At 40.4% G+C, this 22816-nt stretch overlaps 2 protein-coding genes across 3 annotated transcripts in view; one reads left to right on the forward strand and one right to left on the reverse strand.

Moving 5' to 3' along the window:
• LOC131515327 (class I histocompatibility antigen, Gogo-B*0101 alpha chain-like) overlaps nt 1-22816 on the reverse strand; it is a 554762-nt gene that overhangs the window by 45708 nt on the left and 486238 nt on the right. The window lies entirely within an intron of this gene.
• On the forward strand, nt 11097-16713 carry MUC21 (mucin 21, cell surface associated). 2 transcript variants are annotated; one of them, XM_058736077.1, is made up of 4 exons: nt 11097-11256; nt 11349-11472; nt 12850-14018; nt 14622-16713. In XM_058736077.1, the coding sequence occupies exons 2-4, from the start codon at nt 11409-11411 to the stop codon at nt 14808-14810; spliced, it is 1422 nt and encodes a 473-aa protein (XP_058592060.1). In that variant the 5' UTR covers nt 11097-11256; nt 11349-11408; the 3' UTR covers nt 14811-16713. The 2 variants fall into 2 exon arrangements, with proteins under 2 accessions (XP_058592060.1, XP_058592061.1); XM_058736078.1 differs by having other exon boundaries at nt 11097-11472; nt 12853-14018.

The raw sequence follows: 22816 nt of genomic DNA on the forward strand, positions 1-22816 counted from the left end.
TCTGTTAAGTCCACCTGGTCCAGTGTGTCCTTCAATGCCATTGTTTCCTTGTTGATTTTTTGATTAGATGATCTTTCCATTGCTGTGAGTGGGGTGTTGAAGTCTCCTACTATTATGGTGTCACTATCAATGGCTTTCTTTATGTTTGTGATTAGTTTATATATTTCGGTGTCTCCACATTTGGCACATAAATATTTACAAGTGTTAGGTCTTCTTGGTGGATAGACCCCTTAATTATGATATAATGCCCTTCTTCATCTCTTGATACAGTCTTTATTTTAAAGTCTAGATTGTCTGATATAAGTATGGCTACTCTGGCTTTCTTTTGTTGACCATTAACATGACATATGGTTCTCCAACCCCTTACTTTCAATCTGAAGGTGTCCTTAGGTTTAAAGTGGGTCTCTTGTAAACAGAATATAGATGGATCTTGTTTTCTTATCTAGTTTTTTACTCTATGTCTTTTGATTGGAGCATTGAGTCCATTGACGTTTAGAGTGAGTACTGAAAGATATGGATTTATTACCATTATGTTGCTTGTAGAGTTGGAGTTTCTGGTGGTGTTCTCTGGTCCTTTCTAATCTTTGTTGCTTTGGGTATTTATTTATTTATTTATTTATCTTTTCTCCCCTCAGAGTCCTCCTTAAAATTTCTTGCAGGGCTGGATTAGTGGTCACAAAATCCTTTAATTTTTGTTTTTCTGGGAAACTTTTTATCTCTCCTTCTATTTTGAATAACAGCTTGTCTGGGTAGAGAATTCTTGGCTGCATATTTTTCTGATTCAGCACATTGAATATACCCTGCCACTCCTTTCTGGCCTGCCAAGTTTCTGTGGATAGGTCTGCTGCAAACCTGACCTGTCTTCCCTTGTACGTTAAGGACTTTTTTCCCCTTGCTGCTTTCATGATTCTCTCCTTGTCTGAGTATTTTGTGAATTTGACTATGATATGCCTTGTTGATGGTCGGTTTTTGTTGAATCTAATGGGAGTCTTCTGTGCTTCTTGTATTTTGATGTCTGTGTTTTTCCCCAGGTTAGAAAAGTTTTCTGCTATGATTTGCTGACATAACCCTTGTACTCCTATTTCTCTCTCTTCCTCTTCTGGGACCCCTATGATTCTGATGTTGTTCCTTTTTAATGAGTCACTGATTTCTCTAATTCTTAAATTGTGCTCTTTTGCCTTAATCTCCCTCTTTTTTTCTGCTTCATTATTCTCCATAAGTTTGTCCTGTATATTGCTGATTCTCTGTTCTGCCTCATCCATCCTTGCCGCTGTGGCCTCCATTTGATATTGCAGCTCAGTTATAGCATTTTTTATTTCATCCTGACTAGCTTTTACTTCTGTTATCTCCGCAGAAAGGGATTCTAATCTATTTCTGACTCCAGCTAGTATTCTTAATATCGTGATTCTAAATTCTCGTTCAGACATCTTGCTTGTATCTGTGTTGGCTATGTCCTTCACTGTCGTTTCTTCCTGCTCTTTCTTTTGGGGTGAATTCCTTCGTTTTGTCATTTTGAAGGGAGAAAAGGAATTAATGAGGTAGAAAAAACTAAAATTAAAAAAATATTAAAATTTAAAAATATTAAAATTAAAAAATTAAAAACAAACATACACTCACAAAATTGAATAAATGATGCTAGATCCTAGGTGTGTTTTGGTCTGGGTGTGAAAGGGGTTTGATAGATTAGAGAAAAAAGGGGGGCGGGGGAGGGAAATTATTTGAAAATTTGAAAAAATGAATACACTGAAGTAGACTAAAATAAAATGATGGAAGTAAAATAGTATTTGAAAAAATTTACACAAAAGCAACAAATATAGTAAAAAACATTACAGAAAAATACTTTTAATAAAAATGAATTTTTTCCTCCTTCTGTATTCAAGAAAAATAAATGAAAAAGAGAAAAAAGAAGAAAAATGAAAGAAAATTGAATAGATGGACCAGCTAACAGACTTACAACTGAAATACAAATTGCTTTGTTTTCCCCCAGAATTCAAACTATGAGGTGCTTTATAGTCCATAAACTAAGCAGGCGGTGAGACTTCTGTTCTTGAAGAGGGAGGTTGGTCCACTTGGGCGGGGCTTAGTGTAATGGCTCCGTTCCTCACTAGATGGCGCTGCTTAGCTTACTAGGGTGGATTGTTGTGGTGCTTGTAGGTGTGTATGCGCATGTGCAGGAGCGGTGAAAATGGCGTCACCCAGCTGCTCAGTCTCTAGTATTGGAACTCTGTTCTCCCTGATCAGCAATTGTGCACCCGTCCTTTGTCTTCAGCTTCTGTCCACTCCCCGCTTTTACACAGTCCATGACCAAACCCCAGGCAGCACCTCCCTCCTGAGTTTTGTCTCAGATGTGGCTGTTTTTCCTGACCCCTTACTTCTGAGGGACTGCAGCTTTGAGCCATTCTGCCCCTCTGTGGAGGGTATCCCTGAGCAATGGCTGGGTGCTGGCTGCACCCAGGAATGTTCACAGGACTGTGCTGCTGCCGATGTCCAGAGACTGCAGCCAGGTGCCAACCCGCTCCAGAAAAAGTTTGCGAGATAGTGTAGCAGCAACATTTAAGGGATTATGGAAAATCACAACACACATCTGGCACTAGGTTTCACCCTTAACGACCTTGTTCCAGCACCAATGAATGTGGTTGTTCTCTGGGGTCTGCTGGGACCAGGTGGCCTCACAGCTTCTACCAAATGTCCTTCCAACAGTGGAACCGCTTCTCCCCGTGTGGCCAAAGAACCTCCTGGACCCCACTCTGCTCCTGGGGATTTGCCCTTCCCACCAGAGCACCAGCAGGTATCAAGCTGTGGAGTTTCAGACTCTGCACTCTCCCTTTTATAGTCTTAATGGAATTTAAACCCTCTCCTTTCTTCTTGGTCCTTTCTCCTTTCCCCCTTTTCAGTTCATTCCTTGTGGCTGTTTCCACTTTCTCTCCAGCTGCTTTTGGGGAGGGGTGCTTTTCCCATATTCTCCCCCCTCTCCGTCCTCTCTCTGCATGCAAAAGTGGCTCCCTGCCCTCCGTGGTATCTCTCTCCCCATGTTCACCTCTCCATGCCTTGTACCTGCTGAATTCTGTGGTTCAGGTTGTGCAGATTGTTGTGTTAATTCTCAGATCAGTTTTCTAGATGTGCAGGATGGTTTAGTGTTTTCTGGCTGTATTTCAAGGACGCAAGACACACAAAAAACTTCCATGCTGTTCTGCCATCTTGGCTCCTCCCTCCCTTATCTTTTTTTAAAACTGAAGTATTATTTACAAGAAGTCCACACATTTCAAGTGTACAATCTGATTAATTTAAAAATGTGCACACACCCTTATAAAGTTCAAAATATAGAACATTTCTATCATTTGAATAGTTTTCTGTGTGTGTCCTGCCAGTCAACCCAGTACCTGCCCAACCCAAAGTAAATACTATTCTAATCCTTATTTTATGAACTTTCATTTCTTCTTTTCCTGTCCTCATAGACATGCAAATTTCTTTGTTGATTAGCACAACAAAAGACTCCCTATTTCTGGGAGACTCTACTGCCTAGGTACAGGATGTGGATTTACCCTTGTCTTGAGAATTTAGTGGCATATAACCTTACCAAAGTACAGAGCAAGATAACATTTACATACAGACTATGTAAGTGCAATAATTGGAAGGCTGTTTTCTCATAAGAGTGAATAAATAAACAATAAGAAGAGAACCAGCAATATCACACCTACAAAAAAAGCATAAGAGAGAAAACAGAAAGTTAAAATTTGTGATTTTTTACAATCTAAGAAGGTTTAGTGATATGAAAGGAAAAGATTGAACTCTAGTAATATATGTTTTTTCTCTTTTAGAAGGACTTTTCTTTTCCTCTGATAAAAAGAGGCATTTAATACCTCCATAATTACAGAATTGGCTTTGGTCCAGACCTGAACTCAGGACTGAGCTCTGGGATGTTCCATAATTGGGAAAATAAACTGGTTCATGGAGGAGCACATGGATTTGGACATGGAGGGGGCCATGATGTGGACCATGAATTAAGCCACACCTATGACAGTGGTTATGTCATGAATCACGGCAGAAGTCATGGACATGGAGGAGGCCATAACAAGAGCCATGAAATGGATCACAGAGGAGGAAGACAAGGAAGCCATGGATGACAAGGGGAGTATGGACAAAGACTGAACAATGGAGGATATTCTAGGAAAGAAAATATTGGGAGAAAAGGCAATCATGGAAAAGAAGGCAGTGACGATAAAATGGGTCAGGAGGTATTTCCAAAAAGTCTTCAGGAAATTGGCCTTTGAGATGGTCATGATCAAGGTCAAGAAAAAGAACCAGAGAAAAGATCACAAAGAGCTTAACCAACAGGCCATCCAGAAAAATAGAGAAAGATTCTAGAGGAGACCTGCAGCTTTCTTAAGTTTACATGTGAGCTCAAGTGAAAATATTCCCTGGGCTTAACCATAGTTCAGAAACTCTTAGGAGGTCACAATCTCAGAATAGTTTCTCTTTGATTTCCTGATGAGCAAGTGATAATAATCTATGTGCTTTCAGCTTTGGATTTCTACTTTTTAGTTTCCTTGGGATGCAATGCAACCAGTAAGAGAAAGAATAGTATTATTACGGCTTAAAAAAACCCCAAAAACCTCGAGGCACCTGCGTGGCTCAATTGGTTAAACGTCTCTCTTTTTTTTTTAATTTTATTTTTTATTTTTTAAAATTTACATCCAAATTAGCATATAGTGCAACAATGATTTCAGGAATAGATTCCTTAGTGCCCCTTACCCATTTAACCCAACCCCCCTCCCACAACCCCTCCAGTTTGTTCTCCATATTTATGAGTCTCTTCTGTTTTGTCCCCCTCCCTGTTTTTATATTTTTGTTTCCCTTCCCTTAGGTTCATCTGTTTTGTGTCTTAAAGTCCTCATATGAGTGAAGTCATATTATTTTTGTCTCTCTCTGACTGACTAATTTCACTTAGCATAACTACGTGGATGGAACTGGAGGGTATTATGCTAAATGAAAGCGTCTATTTCAGCTCAGGTCATGATCTCACAGTTCCTGGGATTGAGTCCCATTTCGGGCACCATGATGACAGCATGAAGCCTGCTTGGGAGTCCCTTTCTCCCCTACCTCTCTCTCTGCCCCTCCCCACTCATGCTCTCTCAAAAACAAACATTAAAAAAAATACCTCATAATATTTGTGGTAGCCAGATCAGTTGTTTGCTGTTTGGACATTCTTTCCCCCTTTCTCCTTTGTTACTGAGTGCTTACTACGTGCTAAGCATTGTACTAACTGACTTTAAATGCATTATCATATATGATTGTGAAATTTGTAATCTCAAAACAATCTTTTGAAAACTTCCACTTTTCTGGGAATATAGTGAATAAAGTATGTTAACCACTCCTCTTAACAAAAGCAACAAAAATTGGCAGTTAATATAGAAAAAAATATTTGTAGCTGTATCAATTAGGTAGATAGTAGGTAGTATTTAGATCAACAATGGAGAGAAAGCAGAGACTGACAGAGGCTCAAAGAGAGCTCTGAACCAGCCTTTGCATTGAGGGCATCTGCCAAATCTGGTTAACATAAACTTATCTTCTCACAGCTTCTTAGCAGGTAGGGTACAGGAGACAAAGTCCAAGGCCTGAACAAAGAGTGGAGTCTAATAGGAGACCCTAAATAAAGCTGAGATATTAATGGTTAAAGCCTAGAATATGGTTAAATTAGAATAAAAGGACCTTGCCCATGGTGCACACTGGGGACTGAGAAGAATGTCTATCTTGAAATTGAACATTGAGTAGAGGGGCAGGGGTGAAAAATCTCCCCGGAGGATTTGTAATCGCATGGCATTCTTCATTTGTTTTTGTTTTTGTTTTTTCTAAGTCAGAGGAAGATAAATCTATTGAATCATTTTGTAATAAAAGCAAAAATTTTAAAAACACTAATAGCAATATATCTTAGAGGAAAATGGCAGTCCTTTCATTGTATGCTTAAACCAGCAGCCTAAGAGGACAGAAACAACACAGGTTAAAACCTACTGTTGAGTTAATTTCTAAGACTTCCACAAAAAAAAAAAAAAAAGAAAAAAGAAAAATAAAAACACCTATCATACTAGATGCTGAAAGCAAGGTTTTCACACCAGAGACCTCTCCTTCATTGAAAAATGAGATTATATCGAGCAGGGGCGCCTGGGTGGCGCAGTCGGTTAAGCGTCCGACTTCAGCCAGGTCACGATCTCGCGGTCCGTGAGTTTGAGCCCCGCGTCAGGCTCTGGGCTGATGGCTCGGAGCCTGGAGCCTGTTTCCGATTCTGTGTCTCCCTCTCTCTCTGCCCCTCCCCCGTTCATGCTCTGTCTCTCTCTGTCCCAAAAATAAATAAAAAACGTTGAAAAAAAATTAAAAAAAAAAAAAAAAAAGAAAAATGAGATTATATCGAGGATATCTTGGCAAAACTATGTCAGTTGATCTTATGTCATTGACTCCAGCTGTGGAAATGGTTTTTGTGGCTGGTTGCAGAGGTAGATTCCAAAAGCAGTGGGAAGTCACTCTCTATATCAGGGTTGAATCCCGACCATGGAGTTGACTGGTGAAAGGTACACAAGAGGCATTCTTTTTTTTTAAATATGAAATTTATTGTCAAATTGTTTTCCATATAACACCCAGTGCTCATCCCAACAGGTGCCCTCCTCAATGCCCATCACCCACCCTCCCCTCCCTCCCACCCCCCATCAACCCTCAGTTTGTTCTCGGTTTTTAAGAGTCTCTTATGTTTTGGCTCCCTCCCTCTCTAACCTTTTTTTCCCCTCCCTCATGGCACAAGAGGCATTCTGCAAGCGCCTGCTAGCAGCCTGATCTTCACTGAACTGATGTCCTTCCTTCCTTCCTTTTTAATTTTATTTTAGAGGCAGAGAGAGCGAGTGCGAGTCAGAAGAGGGGTAGAGAGAGAGGGAGAGGGAGAGAGACTCTTAAGCAGGCTCCAGGCCCAGTGCAAAGCCTAACTCCAGGCTTGATCTATCCACTTTGAGATCATGACCTGAGCCGAAATCAAGTCAGACACTTAACTGAGGGACGCAGGCACCCCAACTCTCTCTTTCTTTCTCCCTCCCTCCCTCCCTTCCTTCCTTCTTTCCTCCCTCCCTCTTTCTTTCTTTCTTTCTTTCTTCCCTCTCTCTTTCTTTTTCTTTCTTTCTTAGTTGAGGTATAATTGACATATAACATGATAGTGGTTTCAGGTGTACAAAATAATGATCCGATATTTGTATACATTGAGAAATGATCACCACAATAAGTGTAGTTAATATCTGTCTAGGTTTGTAGCTTCAACATCATGAAAACTAGGTGAAAGGAAACCATCTCAGAGCCACCTATTATTTTCCAGGTCTCCTTCATCTTTGGGAAGATTCTTCTTCTCTACTTCTTTGTCTCTTCCAAATGCCATGTGACAAGTAAGGAGAAAATCACTGGGATGTGCTACAAATTAAAATCCTAAAATACGCTGGCTACTACATATATATGTTTTTATGTTTTCCTTTTTGTTTTTCCTCTGTCCTTTATAATTTCATGCTTACTATGTGCCAAACACCATCCTAGTGCCTTTAAATACACTATCATTTATTTCTCAAAAAAAATCCAGTGAGAACTTAAATTTCTGTTTCTGTAATGGACTAAGTGTGTTGACTTAAAATACCTTGAAGAACTTAAAATGGTGGACTAAAAATCGTCTTAAATGAATCAGTGAGTTGGCGGGAAAGTAAGGAATGCTAGGTAAGGAATGCTAGGTAAGGAATGCTAGGTAGGTAAGCTAAGGTAGGAACCCAAGAAGGCAAGAGGAGAACTGAAGCCAACGTTAGCCAAACCCAGTGAACTTAAGTTTCTGGTAGCACAGCCTCAGTCCGACTGACTAGCCCAGGTGAGGACTCTCATAGACCCTCACATAAGCCTGCAACCTTCAGGGAGTATAAGCTAAAAATAAACCCACTCTTCCTCTCAGGAAATGCAAGCAAAATTGCCTATCTCTAAACTTGGCATGGGGGAAATATCTCTGGAGAAATAACTTGTAACCACATACTTTACATGGCTTGTAGTTCCAAATCATGGGTTATTCAAAAGACTTGAAGCCTATAATTTAATTTATGAGAATCCTCAAATGGTAATGCATCCATATGTTTGGCCAAAACATGCAAATTCTCTATGGAAGGTCAAGCCCTCATCTTAGGCTTCAAAGTACTTCTACAGATACCTTTGCAAGAAAAACAAATTCAGTCATAAATCTCAAGTACAACCATCTCAGTCAGAAACCATCAGTGAAAGCCAGCAAGAAGCAAAACACAAAATAGCAAGATCAGATCCACAAAAACTAAAGGTATTAGAATTCATAAATACAGAATATAAAGTTAGTAGGTTTATTCACACTGGTCAGAATGGCTAAAATGAACAAATCAGGAAACTATAGATGCTGGCAAGGATGTGGACAAATGGGAACCCTCTTGCACTGTTGGTGGGAACGCAAACTGGTGCAGTCACTCTGGAAAATGGTGTGGAAGTTCCTCAAAAAATTAAAAATAGAGCTGCCCTATGACCCAGCAATATCACTGCTAGGAATTTACCCAAGGGATACAGGAATGCTGATGCACAGGGGCACGTGTACCCCAATGTTTATAGCAGCACTTTCAACAGTAGCCAAGTTGTGGAAAGAGCCTAAATGTCCATCAACTGATGGATGAATAAAGAAGATGTGGTTTATATATAAATGAAATATTACCTGGCAATGAAAAAGAATGAAATCATGCCATTTGCAGCAACATGGATGAAACTGGAGGGTATTATGCTAAGTACAATAAGTCAGTCAGAGAAAGACAGATATTATATGTTTTCACTCATATGTGGATCTTGAGAAACTTAACAGAAGACCATGGGGGAAGAAAGGGGGATAAAATAGTTACAAACAGGGAGAGAGGCAAACCATAAGAGACTCTTAAATACAGAGAACAAACTGAGGGTTGATGGGGGAGTGGGGAGAAGGGAAAGTGGGTGATGGGCATTGAGGAGGGCACTTGTTGGGATGAGCACTGGGTGTTGAATGCAAGCCAATTTGACAATAAATTATATTTTAAAAAAACCAAAACATACAAAACAGAATGAAAGCTCCAGGAATACAGAAACTATATAAAATAAATAAATAAAAATAAAGTAGGTAGGTTTAAATGTGTGTCATGGCTTTATGGTTGTCCACTAATATTCATTCTCCATCTTTAATGATAATATTCTCAAGTTTCAGTTGATCACAAGCCCACTCTGCTAGTCACTATATTCTCCACTCTGTCTTTCAGCTTACTTTAGATGTATGACTATGTTTGCCTGGAGGTGTGTAAACAACAATAATCTCTGATGAAGTTAAAAATTAAGACAGAACTAAAAGACTTGGTAACATTAGGATATGAGTTGGGAACTGGGTAATAGAATTCCAAGATTCTTCTATTGTTTTGAAAGAGACTAAAGACACTAATTATATATATATTCTGATAAATATGCATGCAAAAAAATTTTAGGATTATGTCTAAAGTGTGGAATCTGGACTTGAATTCAGGACCTTTGCCTCCAAATAAGTCTAGAGGGGAAAGAAAAGGAATTCTTAGAGTGCTATTGGCCTCTCAGCCATAGAATGGGATTATGGGATTGCTAGGTGTCTAGAGCCTTCCCTGATATTTAGCAATTCCTCACACTTCAGCCTCAGGAACTGCCCATCCCAGCTGCTAGGTTGATCTGCATCAGCCTTTTGCAGCCCACTTTGTCCCCTCTTGGCTCACTCCTTCACATCTCCAGCCACCTCCTGCTTCTTTCAAACAGGTTTTATGTGTCAGGGATATTTGTTCACCTACAAATAAACTATCTGAGATGTTGCTTCTTCCACAAAGTTTCTCATTAATGGGAATGAAGAGGGGTGCCTGGGTGGCTCAGTCAGTTAAGCGTCCAAATTTGGCTTCGGTCATGATCTCATGGTTCGTGGGTTTGAACCCCACAACGTACTCTGTGATGACAGCTCAGAGCCTGAAGCCTGCTTCGGGTTCTGCATCTCCCTCTTTATTTGCCCCTCCCCTGCTCATTCTATTTTTAAAAATAAAAATAAAAATAAAATAAAATGGGAATGAAGACAGCTGACTTGGTCACACAGACTGTGCGCTGAAACTCCCATCAATCCATCTCCTTCACCTTGGCCACAAGATGCCTTTCCCATGAACCCCCAAAACTCTCTGCTTATTTGGGTCTGTTCAGTCATATTCATTTAGGGAACTGTGTGTCCTTTGTTGTTACATCTGTGTTCAGACCAACATGAAGTTTCTAGAGAATTTGGACTATATATCTCACTCCCTCAACAGACTTGAAGTCTCCTAATTGGTGTTTGTGCTATATCCTACTGAGAGATACTTCATTAGGCTAAGGAGAAGGAACATCTGAAGGATTCCAGGGCAGAGAAAATCCTACAGATTCCTCTGAAAACAAACAAGAGGGGAACTCCTATGGTGGAGGATCAAAAAGGGAAATTATACCACCCCTTCACCTGCTATGAGCCTGATGAGGGGCTTGTTCTGCACATTTTACACTCCTCATGCCCTCAGCCTTAATGCTCCAGAGACCCCAAAGATGGCTTCATCAGCCCCTGGATCTCTCTTTCCCTGTTCATTCAGTGTGCACAGTTGAGTGCTTACTGCATACCCAGTAATGCTCCATCTGTCTTCTGTCTATAACCCAGAAGCCCAGATACCTAGTTCCTGCTAGGTCTCATATTTGAGTCTCATATTTCCATTTGGTTCAGAAATGTGGGGTACCACCCCCTTAGCTCACTTCATTAGGGCTATTTCCTTGCCAAAGCAGACACACAGAACTTGGCCAGGAAACAAAGTCTTGCAGTAGAACAGGTTTCTGGCCCCATCTCTGCCTTAGAGGGTAGGTCCCTTCCACTCTGACAAACTTAATCTCTTTATATTAGTCTACTTCCTGCTATGACCCAGCCAGTCCAGTGCCCTGCCTAGTGTGATCATGTCATTCTCCTTTCTCACCTTCCTCTTGACCCCTCGTCTATTCCTTCCCAGGCTCAGTATTGTTTAATTTCTCACAGTTGGCAGAGGAATAAGTCATCTTCCCTACTCCTCCCCAACACATATGAAACTATAAAGGTCCTTGAAGCTCATCCACAATAAAGAGGCAAGAACATTGCATGGAAGAAGCTTAAGGAACCCAAGCATCCAGTCTTCTGGCCACTAGGCTCAAAGTTCTTCCAAAGAACAAGTACTTAGGAGACCCAAGTTTCTGGAAACTCTAGCTTTTATCTCTTCACCTTGAACTCTCCTTTCTCAAGAATCCTGTTCTTTGCCTTCTAGATCTTGGCCACAACTGGGATTTGGGTATCTTACTTTCCAACCACAACAAGACAGATCAAGATGTACAAAGGACACATTATCCTTAAGTGTTGGCTACTATTGCATCTCCTACTTTTAGAAACTGGTAAGTGATTTCTTTTAAAATTGGGTGATCTGAGAACCTTTTAGGTGTTTTGGGAGATGCTGACCACTGCTAGCACTAGCTCTAGTTCTCTTCCATAGAATGAGGATCAATTGTTTTACCCCAATCACTTCAATATAATTAGGTATCACCCAGGAGGCAGTTAGAACCCAGGGATTAAAACTGTAGACTCTGGTCTCAGATTACCTGTGTGTAGATCATGGCTCCAATGTTACCTGTGTACTTTGGGTGAGTCATTTAACTTCTCTGTGCCTCCACTTCTGCATTTATAAAATGGTAATAATTTGTGGGTTGGCTGGGGAGTTAAATACTAAGAACAGGAAGAGTTAACTGTTGTGTCATTCCTAGTCTTGGTCATCTCAGTTTCTTTTAAGTTTTACTCAAGATTCTGATCTTAACCCCAATTTGTACCATATTGCTGATATGGGGGAAGGGCTTCCCCCCATAAAAGTCTAATCCTATGTTTGTTCAAATAAACCTTAGGAAAAAATACACATATGTGGAATGAGGTGATAAGTACCCATGTTCCAGTTAGTGGTAAATGAGTCACAGATTAGTTTTGGTTATCTGGAGGATGTTGTGTATCTTTGTCGTTCAGTGTTGTGAGTGGAAAGAAATAGACACAACCTTAGTCTGTTTACCCAAGGTTGAAAAGATGTGCTATACATTATAGCCATTAATCCTGGGAGATCTTATATGTTTAAACTACATATAGCATATTCTTCTCCAGCCTCTGGTATAGAGATCAGGAATCCCTGGAAATTTAATGCATATGGAATCACCCAGCCCCTCATTGAAAGGTCCCATCTCAAACGCTGATTCATTTAATCTGGAGTGGTATGCTTAGGAATCTTTATTATTAACAAGCTACTCAGACAATTTTGATGTAGATATTTTCTGAATAACACTAAAAAATATTTTCTAGGAAAGGAGCAATACTATTTTAAATGAATTAATATATACTAGTTTCACCTGGTTTTTGCAATTCCTTTATAATACTTCTTATCTGTATTGGATCTTATATAGCAGCATATGGAATAAGCTTATTGCCAGTGAAACTAGGTTATGTAATCTTGGTGTTGGGGATGGGTGGGGAGGGCAATTTAGCATTGTGGCTGAAAGTGCAGATCCAATAGCCTGGGTACAAATTCCTGCTCTACTACTCTGTATAAACATGAGCAAATGTCAACATTTCTAAGCCTCAATTTCTTCATCTTAGCTGTTGATAACAATAGTATCTAGTTCATAGGGCTGTTAGTGAGCATCAAAGAGAATTATCCATGTAATGAATTTAACCAAGCATTGAGCAGAAAGTATTTATGCTCAATGTATATGTTTGTCATCATTTATTATTATCAGCAGGTGTAACACCCAGTGCGTTTAGCACAACAGGCACAACTTCTGGTGGGACCAGTATAATCTCCAGCACTAAATCCAGCACAGCCTCTGGTGGAACCAGTACAATCTCCAACACTGGGTCTAGTGTGATTTCTAGTGGAACAAGTATAGCCTCTAGTACTGTATCCAGCACAACCTCTGGAGGGAACAGCACAGTCGCTAATACTGGATCGAGCACAACATCTGGTGGGACCAGTATAGTCTTCAACACTGGATCTAGTGTGACTTCTAGTGTAACCAGTATAGCCTCCAGTACTAGATCCAGCACAACCCCTGGAGGGACCAGCATAGTTGTCAATACTGGATCCAGCACAACATCTGATGGGACCAGTACAGCTTCCAACACTGAATCCAGTGTGACCTCCAGTGGTTCCAGCACAACCTCCAATACTGAATCTAGCACAACCTCTGGAGGGACCAGCTCACCTGTCAACACTGGATCCATCACAACATCTGGTGGGACCAGTACAGCCTCCAACACTGAGTCCAGTGTGACCTACAGTAGTTCCAGCACAACCTCCAATATCGAAACTAGCACACCCTCTGTAGGGACCAGCATACCTGTCAACACTGGATCCAGCACAACGTCTGGCAGAAATAGTACAACCTCCCAAACTAGACCCAGTGTGACTTCCAGTGGGTCTGGCATAACCTCCAATACTGAATCTAGCACAACCTCCAGAAGGAGTAGTACACCTGTTAAGACTGGATCCAGTGAAGCCTCAGGTGGGACCAATATAGCCTCCAACACTGGATCCAGCACAACTTCTGGTGGCACCAGCATGCCTGCCAATACTGGATCCAGTACAACCTCCAGTGGGATAAGCACAGCTGCCAGCTCTGGATCCGGTGAGATCTCCAGCAGGACCAGTGTAGCCTCCAACACTGGATCTAGTGTGACTTCCAGTGGGACCAGCACAGCTGCCAACATTGTATCCAGTGCAACCACAGGAAGCTCTGGCACACATTCTCCAACTGGAACACACACAACTTCCAATGGCACGAGTGCTACTACTCCAGTGAATGAAGTGACACCCAGTGGGTCTCTGAAACCATGGGAAATCTTCCTCATTACTCTGGTCTCTGCTGTAGTGGCTGTGGGATTCTTTGCTGGGCTCTTCCTCTGTGTGGTGAGTGCCTAATATGTAGGAAAGTGCCTGGGGGAAGGAGTAGCAGGAACATAAGGGAGTGGGATATGAAGAGTAGGGTCACCAAGTTGGGGGGTGGATAAGAAGGAAAGAAATATCAGGAGAGTGTTACTAAAGAAAAGTAGGAAGTTAGGGGTGCCTGGGTGGCTCAGTCGGTTAAGCAACTGACTCAGCTCAGGTCATGATCTCATGGTTCTTGAGTTCGAGCTCTGCATCAGGGTCTGTGCTGACAGCTCAGAACCTAGGGCCTGCTTCAGATTCTGTGTCTCCCTCTCTCTCTCTCTCTCTCTCTGCCTTGCCCCCCACTCACACTCTGTCTCTTTCTCTCTCTTTCTAAAAAAAATAAATAAACATTTAAAAAATTAAAAAAAAAGTAGGAAGTTAGAACTGGAAGAGCCAATCAAAGTGCAATGGGAAACTATTGACTTGTGGAAAAAGAAGGCTGAAAGAAGGAATAAAATCTAGAGGAAGGAATACTAGGTGAGAGAGATGATATGTAGGGGAAGACGATTACAGAAGGAGTCCATGGTTAAAGCTTGGAACAGGGGGATACAATTCTGAAATGATTCATCCTTCTTTTTCTAGAGATATTCCCTGTCTCTGAGAAACGTCTTTGACACAGCTGTCTACCGCCCCCATGGCCCCAACCTTGGCATGGACCCCGAAGGGTATCACGGAGTCCACTACAGCTCTAGTTGGAGGCCTAACTGGTTCTGGAGGAGACCAGTGTCCTCAATATCCATGGAGATGAGAAGGAGATACAATGGGCCCTGAGTGACCCCTGAAGCCATAGTGCCACTTTTTTTCAAGGAGAAAGTTGACCTGGGAGGCCAGAGACTTCAGTGTCCTTTCATTTGTCCCCAGGAGTCCCCTCCCAACTTTGTTTGGGTCTTTGACAACCTTGAGGAAGACAGTCCCTCTCTCTTGATTTTAACAGGCTGTGGAAGGAGGAGATTCTGTTGTCATTTAGCTAAGAAATAAACACATCAAAAATATATGACAGAGAGAATCTGTGTGCACATGAGTGGATGTCTACAGTGCTGAATTGAATTTCCCAGTTCTGTGAGAAAGCTCCCATGCCAGAACCCACCTGGCATTCAAAATCTCCACAGCAAGATCCAGAGACCTCATTCCTACCTGTCCCCTTTCTCTAATCTTTATTGCCCCAAGCAGGACCCCTGTGTTTCTGAGCCTCACCCAGATTGACAGAAGAATTGAATTGGGAGAGATGAGAAGGGAGGGCAGGTGCCAGGATTCTAAGGAGTCACTGTATTAGGTCTCTGGTACACAGAGGTTATGTCATAGCACATAGAGAACCCAAAGCATGATGAGGTGGAGAGATGCAATTACATGTGCTGTGGGGCAGGACATGTTCACTCAAAGTCGTAGTTTCCACGGCATTTAAATTTGCCCTAGACCAGGGTTACTTTTCAGAATGAAGGTGCGAGTTGACACTTTTCCCTTTCACAGTGCTCTTTTCAGAAGCAGAAAAGTGAAAGACTTTCTAAATTTATCCTTTCTGGCTAAGGTCTAACCTTTCTAGAGGCTCATGGCAGAGTAATCTGGGGTAAAGCCTGATATTCTCATGAGTCCTCTTCCAGAAGGGCGGCACATATCTCTTTCATGGGTGCAAGGAAGAAGCCTGTTTCTACAGGTCTTGGAGGACAGAGGGGAGCTACTTTGGAAGGTTGAATTTCTCCAAATCCACAAGGCATTGAGAGAACTCCCACCTGGGACAGAGCCCTCAGAGAGAATGAGCAGTTTGTTGGGAGATTCACCCCAACTTGTAGTAATGGAAACCGCTCTGCCCTCTAATACTTACTGGGTTTCTTTAGTGTCAGCAAACCAAATCATCCTAATCAATGAGGCCACACTAAGCCCTATGCAGGCCCATCATCATCGTTGTTGTCATCGTTGTCATCATCATCATCATCATCTCATGTAAAGGGATCCAGCACCAGAAGGAGAAGTTGAGGGTTGAGGACCCTGAAAAGGTGCCTCCCACTGGTGTGAACTGTGGAAAGCATACTGTGAATAGAAAATAAATGATAACACTAAGTGAAATAAGGCAATCAGGGAAAGACAAATATCATATGATTTCACTCATATGTGGAATTAAAAAAAAACAGATGAACATAGGGGAAAGGAAGGAAAAATAAAATAAGATAAAAATAGAGAAGACAAACCATAAGAGACTCTTGGATGTAGAGATTAAAGTGAGGGTTGATGGAGGGAGGTAATGGTGGGGGATTGGCTAAATGGGTGATGGGCATTAAAGAGGGAACTTGTTGGGATGAGCACTGGGTGTTATGTGTAAGTGATGAATCACTAAATTCTACTCCTGAAGAAAAAAAAAAAAGAACAAAGAAAGAGAGAGAGAGAGAGAAATAAAAGAAAAATAAAGAAAGAAAGAAAAAAGAAATGAGACCAGGCAAGGGAATCCATTTATATAATTAAAAGTTCTAAACATGCATTTTCAAGTTTAAAATTGTAATGGACAAATGGAAAGAGACTGGCCACTGTTGGGAATAAAATTAATAACCTGGAAGAACAAGTGGGAAAAATAACTCAATTATACACAACAATAAAGAAATGAAAACCATCCAGACAATAGAAGACACTTAGAGAATAGATTTAGGAAGACTAACATGCAAGTAATAAGGTTCAAAACAAAGGAGGGGCGCCTGGGTGGCGCAGTCGGTTAAGCGTCCGACTTCAGCCAGGTCACGATCTCGCGGTCCGTGAGTTCGAGCCCCGCGTCAGGCTCTGGGCTGATGGCTCGGAGCCTGGAGCCTGTTTCCGATTCTGTGTCTCCCTCTCTCTCTGCCCCTCCCCCGTTCATGCTCTGTCTCTCTCTGTCCCAAAAATAAATAAAAAACATTGAAAAAAAAAAAAAAATTAAAAAAAAAATCAAAACAAAGGAAAAAGAAACAAAGAAATGGTTGAGAATGAAATGAACAGAGAAGAAAGAGAAGAAAGATTTGAATCTGCAGATGTAAGGGCTCACCAATTACAGCTCTGTAAATATAATAAAAATCATTGACTTACCTATTTTAAACAAGTGAACTATATGGTATGTATGTTCTATCTCAATAAAGCTATTAAAATATTACCAGGCATATAGTTGAAATAAAAATTTTGATTTCCAAAGATAAACAACAAATGACTCAGTGATGGACACTTCAACATGGAGAAAGATGGAAAGGCAAAAAAACATGGTAAGCAATTTAGCTTGTGATTAATTCACATGGTTATGCTGTGAATATCTTACTACTCTCAGCAACTGGATAGGGTGTGTATGTAGAGTTTGGAAGCATCATCATGCAGCTTTCATCATGGAATACACTTACATGGACTACACATGTTTTAACTTGACAAAGCCACAGCTCACCAAGCATGTTTGACCCAAGGAGAGTCTAGGAAGTGGACAGAATTAGTGCTGCCCCTTCTAGATCTCATGCTTTTGTGCTGTTGGTCTGGCACAAAGATCTTTGTTTTTTAAAAATTTTAAAGTTTATTTATTTATTTTGAAGTAGTGGTGTGTGTGGGGGGAGGGCACAGAAAGAGGGAGAGAGAGAATCCCAAGCAGGCTCTGCACTGACAGCGTGGAGCCTGAGGCAGGGCTCAATTTCACGAACGCTAAGATCATGACATGAGTCAAAATCAAGAGTCAGATGGTTAACCGACTGAGCCACCCATGTGCCCCAAGTACAATGATCTTTAAATGGAGTACTTCCATACCCCTGGAAGTACATAAAGACTTTCTAAAGAATATTATGCAGGCATGGGATATTGTACAGGGATCATTTATCATATCATCTTTTGCCTAAATTGATTTGTCTGAGAAGACCTTTGTGGTCAGAGCATCAGGCTAGTTAGACTTTTCTAACTCCCCCTTAATGACTAACCACCTCTTTTTCCTAGCCCCCATACTATTATGGTGTATTTTTCTGGGGTATAGAAAGTTCTATGGCGCAAATAAAGGGATATCTCAAAATTTTTTCTAATTTAGGATCATATACACAGAGTAGGGCCCCTTGCTTCATATAAAATCCTTTTATGGGCTAAATGGAGTATAACAAACTGGCAATTTTAGTATATATTAAGATGTTACATATACTAAATATACAATATATCTATATTCATATAGATACATTGTAGAGTGAGGTAGCAGGAGTAATAAGAATTTCTGTTTTAATAGTCTTTTCTCTTCCATCCCCTGTCAAAGAATGTATCCTTCTTGATGGAGCATCTCCTGAAAGTAGAGCAAAGACAGCATCAGTATGAAATAATAAAGGTGGAAGTGCCTTCTTTAACCTAGGGAAAACCCTATGGAAAGTCAACCCACCTTATCTGTGCATCTGCTTATTTTAGAATATTCCAGATTGACAAAAATTTGCTTGGAAACAGCAACTGATATGTGAAGCATACTTCCCAGGTTTGTACACCATTTTCTTTCAGGAGAAAAAGTGCCCCATTCACCAGTTTCTTGCTTAGGTCACAGTTGTATATTTTATATTATTTCAAAGAAAAGGATGTTACAAGCTCCACATTTACTTCCAAATGATTCATGTTACATCTGAGGATGAAAGGAACATAGAGAGGCCTTACAGCATGTCATCTAAGAAAACGGATTGTGGAACTAGTATTTTTGGTTTCTGGTTTGAGCTCAGAGTGGCCTTACACAAGTTCCTTAACTCTTTTGGGTCTCAGTTTCCTCATATGTAAAAATGAGGGTGATAACAGTACCCATTCCATGAGGTTGCACGCACTTCATGAGTGTATTGGTAGCACTACAAAACTGAAGCAAGAAGAAATAGAAAATTTAAACAGACCATTTACCAGCAATAGTTGAATTAGTAATCAAAAAACTCCCAACAAATAAAAGTCCAGGAGCAGAAGGTTTCACAGGCAGATTCTACCAATATTTAAAAAACAGTTAATTCTGGGGCACCTGAGTGGCTTAGTTGGTGAGTCTGACGTAAGCTCATGGTTTGTGAATTCAAGCCCTGCATGGGTCTTTCTGCTGTCAGCCCAGAGCCTGCTTCAGCTCCTCTGTCCCCTCTGTCTCGGTCTCTCTCTCTTTCCCTCAAAAATAAACATTAATTCTTTAAATAAGTAAGTAAATAAATAAATAAATAGAGTTAATTCCTATTCATCTCAAACTATTTCCAAAAAAATAGAAAAGGAAAGAAAACTTCCAAATTCATTCTATGAAGCCATCGTTACCTTGATACCAAAACCACACAAAAACACCACAAAAAGAGAGGACTACAGGCCAATATCCCTGATGAACATAGATACATAGAACAAAATACTAGCAAACTAAATCCAACAATACATTTAAAAAATCATTCACCATAATCAAGTGGGATTTAGTTCCAGAATGCAAGTGTGATTCAATATTTGCAAATCAATCAACATGATACATCACATCAATAAGAGAAAGGATAAAAAACTATATGATCACTTCAATAGATGCAGAAAAAACATTTGATAAAATACAACATCCATCCATTCATGATAAAACCCCTCAACAAAGTAGGTTTGGAGGGAACATACCTCAACGTAATAATGAAATATATGAAAAACCCACATGGGGCGCCTGGGTGGCGCAGTCGGTTAAGCGTCCGACTTCAGCCAGGTCACGATCTTGCGGTCCGTGAGTTCGAGCCCCGCGTCAGGCTCTGGGCTGATGGCTCAGAGCCTGGAGCCTGTTTCCGATTCTGTGTCTCCCTCTCTCTGTGCCCCTCCCCCGTTCATGCTCTGTCTCTCTCTGTCCCAAAAATAAAATAAAAAACGTTGAAAAAAAAATTAAAAAAAAAAAAAAAAAAAAAAAAAGAAAAACCCACAGCAAACATCATACATAGTGTTGAAAAACTGAAAGCCTTTCCCCTAGGATCAGGAAGAAGACAAGGATGTCCATTGTCACCACTTTTATTCAACATAGTGTGGGGCGCCTGGGTGGCTCAGTCGGTTGGGCATCCGACTTGGCTCAGGTCATGATCTCTCAGTCCGTGAGTTCGAGCCCCGCATCAGGCTCTGGCCTGACAGCTCAGAGCCTGGAGCCTGTTTCGGATTCTGTGTCTCCCTCTCTCTCTGACCCTCCCCTGCTCATGCTCTGTCTCTCTCTGTCTCAAAAATAAATAAATAAATGTTAAAAAAAATTTTTTTAATTAAAAAAATAAAAACATAGTGCTGGAAGTCCTAGCCACAGCAATTGGACAACAAAAAGAAATGAAAGGCATCCCAATTGGTAAAGAAGAAGTAAAACTTTCACTATGACAGATAACATGATACTATATATAGAAAACCCCAAAGACTCCACCAAGAAACTACTAGAACTGACAAGTGAATTTAGTAAAGTCACAGTATAAAAAATCAGCATGCAGAAACCTATTGCATTTCTATACATTAACAATGAAGCAGCAGAAAGAGAAATTAAGAAAACAATCCCATTTACAATTGCACCCAAAATAATAAAGTATCTAGGAATGAACTTAACCAAAGACCTGTACTCTGAATACTAAAGAACTGATGAAATGGAAGATAACAAAAAGAAATGGAAAGACATTCTATGCTTATAGATTGGAATAACAAACATTGTTAAAATGTCTATGCCACCCAAAGCAATTTACATATTTAATGCAGTCCCTATCAAAATACCAGTAGCAGGGCACCTGGGTGGCTCAGTTGATCAAGTGTCTGATTCTTTTTTTTTTTTTTTAAATTTTTTTTCAACGTTTTTTATTTATTTTTGGGACAGAGAGAGACAGAGCATGAACGGAGGAGGGGCAGAGAGAGAGGGAGACACAGAATCTGAAACAGGCTCCAGGCTCTGAGCTGTCAGCACTGAGCCCGACGCGGGGCTCGAACTCACGGACCGCGAGATCGTGACCCGGCTGAAGTCGGACGCTTAACTGACTGCGCCACCCAGGCGCCCCACGAGTGTCTGATTCTTGATTTAGGCTCAGGTCATGATCCCAGAATTATGGAATAGAACCCCACATTAGGCTCTGCACTGAGCATGGAACATGCTTAAAATTCTCTCTCTCTCTCTCTCTCTCTCTGGCCCTCTCCCCCATTCTTTCTCTCTCTCTAAAAACAAACAGAGGCACCTGGGCAACTCAATGGGTTGAGTGTCTCATGGTTCATGAGTCACAGGTTCATGAGAGCCTGTGTCAGGCTCTGTGCTGACAGCTCAGAGCCTGGAGCCTGCTTCAGATCCTGTGTCTCCCTCTCGCTCTGCCCCTCTCCCACTTGTAGTCTGCCTCTCTCTCTCTCTCTCTCTCTCAAAAATAAACATTAAAATTTAAAAAAAAAACAAAGAAAAAACACACAAAACACAAAAAAAAACCCAGTAGGATTTTTCACAGAACTAGAACAATCTTAAAATTTGTATGGGACCACAAAAGGCCTCAACTAGCCAAAGCAATCTTGAAAAAGAAAAACAAAGCTGGAGGTATCACAATTCCAGACTTCAAGTTATACTACAAACCTGTAGTAATCAAATCAGTATGGTACTAGCACAAAAATAGACACATAGATCAATGGAACAGAATAGAAAATCCAGAAATAAACCTACAATTATATGGTCAATTATCTTCGAAAAAGAGGAATGGATATCCAATGGGAAAAAGAGTCTCTTCAACAAATTGGTGTTAGGAAAACTGGACAGCTACATGCAAAAGAATGAAACTGGACCATTTTATTACACCACACACAAAAATAAATTAAAAATGAATTAAAGACCTCAATGTGAGGCCTAAAACCATAAAATTTCTAGAAGAGAACACAGGCAGTAATTTCTTTGATATCAGCCATAGCAACATTTTTCTAGATATGTCTACTGAGGCAAGGGAAACAAAAGCAAAATGAACTCTTGGGACTCCATCAAAATAAAAAGCTTCTGCACAGCAAATTAAACAATTAACAAAAGTAAAAGGCAACTAGTGAATGAGAGAAGATATTTGCAAATAACATATCCAAAATATATAAAGAACTCATACAACTCACCACCCAAAAAACAAATAATCCAATTTAAAAATGGGCGGAAGACATGAATCAACATTTCTCCAAAGAAGATATATATATGGCCAACAGATGCATGAAAACATGCTCAACATCACTCATCATCAAGGAAATGCAAATCCAAACTACAATGAGATATCACTTCATGAACTTAGGAGAATGGCTAAAATAAAAAATACACACAAAAAACCAACAGGTGTGGTGAAGAGGTGAAGAAAAAAGAAAACTTATGCACTGTTTGTGGGAATGCAGACTGGTGAAGCCATGCTGGAAAACAGTGTGGTGTTTCCTCAAAAGTTAAAAATAGAGCTAGGATCCAGTAATTTCACTATTGGGTATTTATAAAAAAAAAAATACAAAAACACAAATTCAAAGGGATAAATGCACCCCTATCTCTATTGCAGCATTATTTACAATAGCCAAATTATGGAAGTGGTCCAAGTGTCCATCAAGAGATGAATGGATAAAGAAGAGGTGATATATTTATACAATGGAATATTACTCAGCCATCAAAAAGAAAGAAATCTTGCCATTTACAATGACATGCATGAACTAGAGAACATAATGGTAAGTGAAATGTCAGACGGAGAGAGACGAATGCAGTATGATTTCACTCATATGTGGAATTTAAAAAAGAAAACAAACAAGTAAAGGGAAAAAAAGAGAGAGAGATAAACCAAGAGACAAACTCTTAACTACAGAGAACAAATAGAGGAGAGGTAGGTGGGGGGATGGGTGAAATAGGTGAT

This window comes from Neofelis nebulosa, chromosome 6 (assembly GCF_028018385.1).
Source record: "Neofelis nebulosa isolate mNeoNeb1 chromosome 6, mNeoNeb1.pri, whole genome shotgun sequence".
NCBI classification, from domain to species: domain Eukaryota; kingdom Metazoa; phylum Chordata; class Mammalia; order Carnivora; family Felidae; genus Neofelis; species Neofelis nebulosa.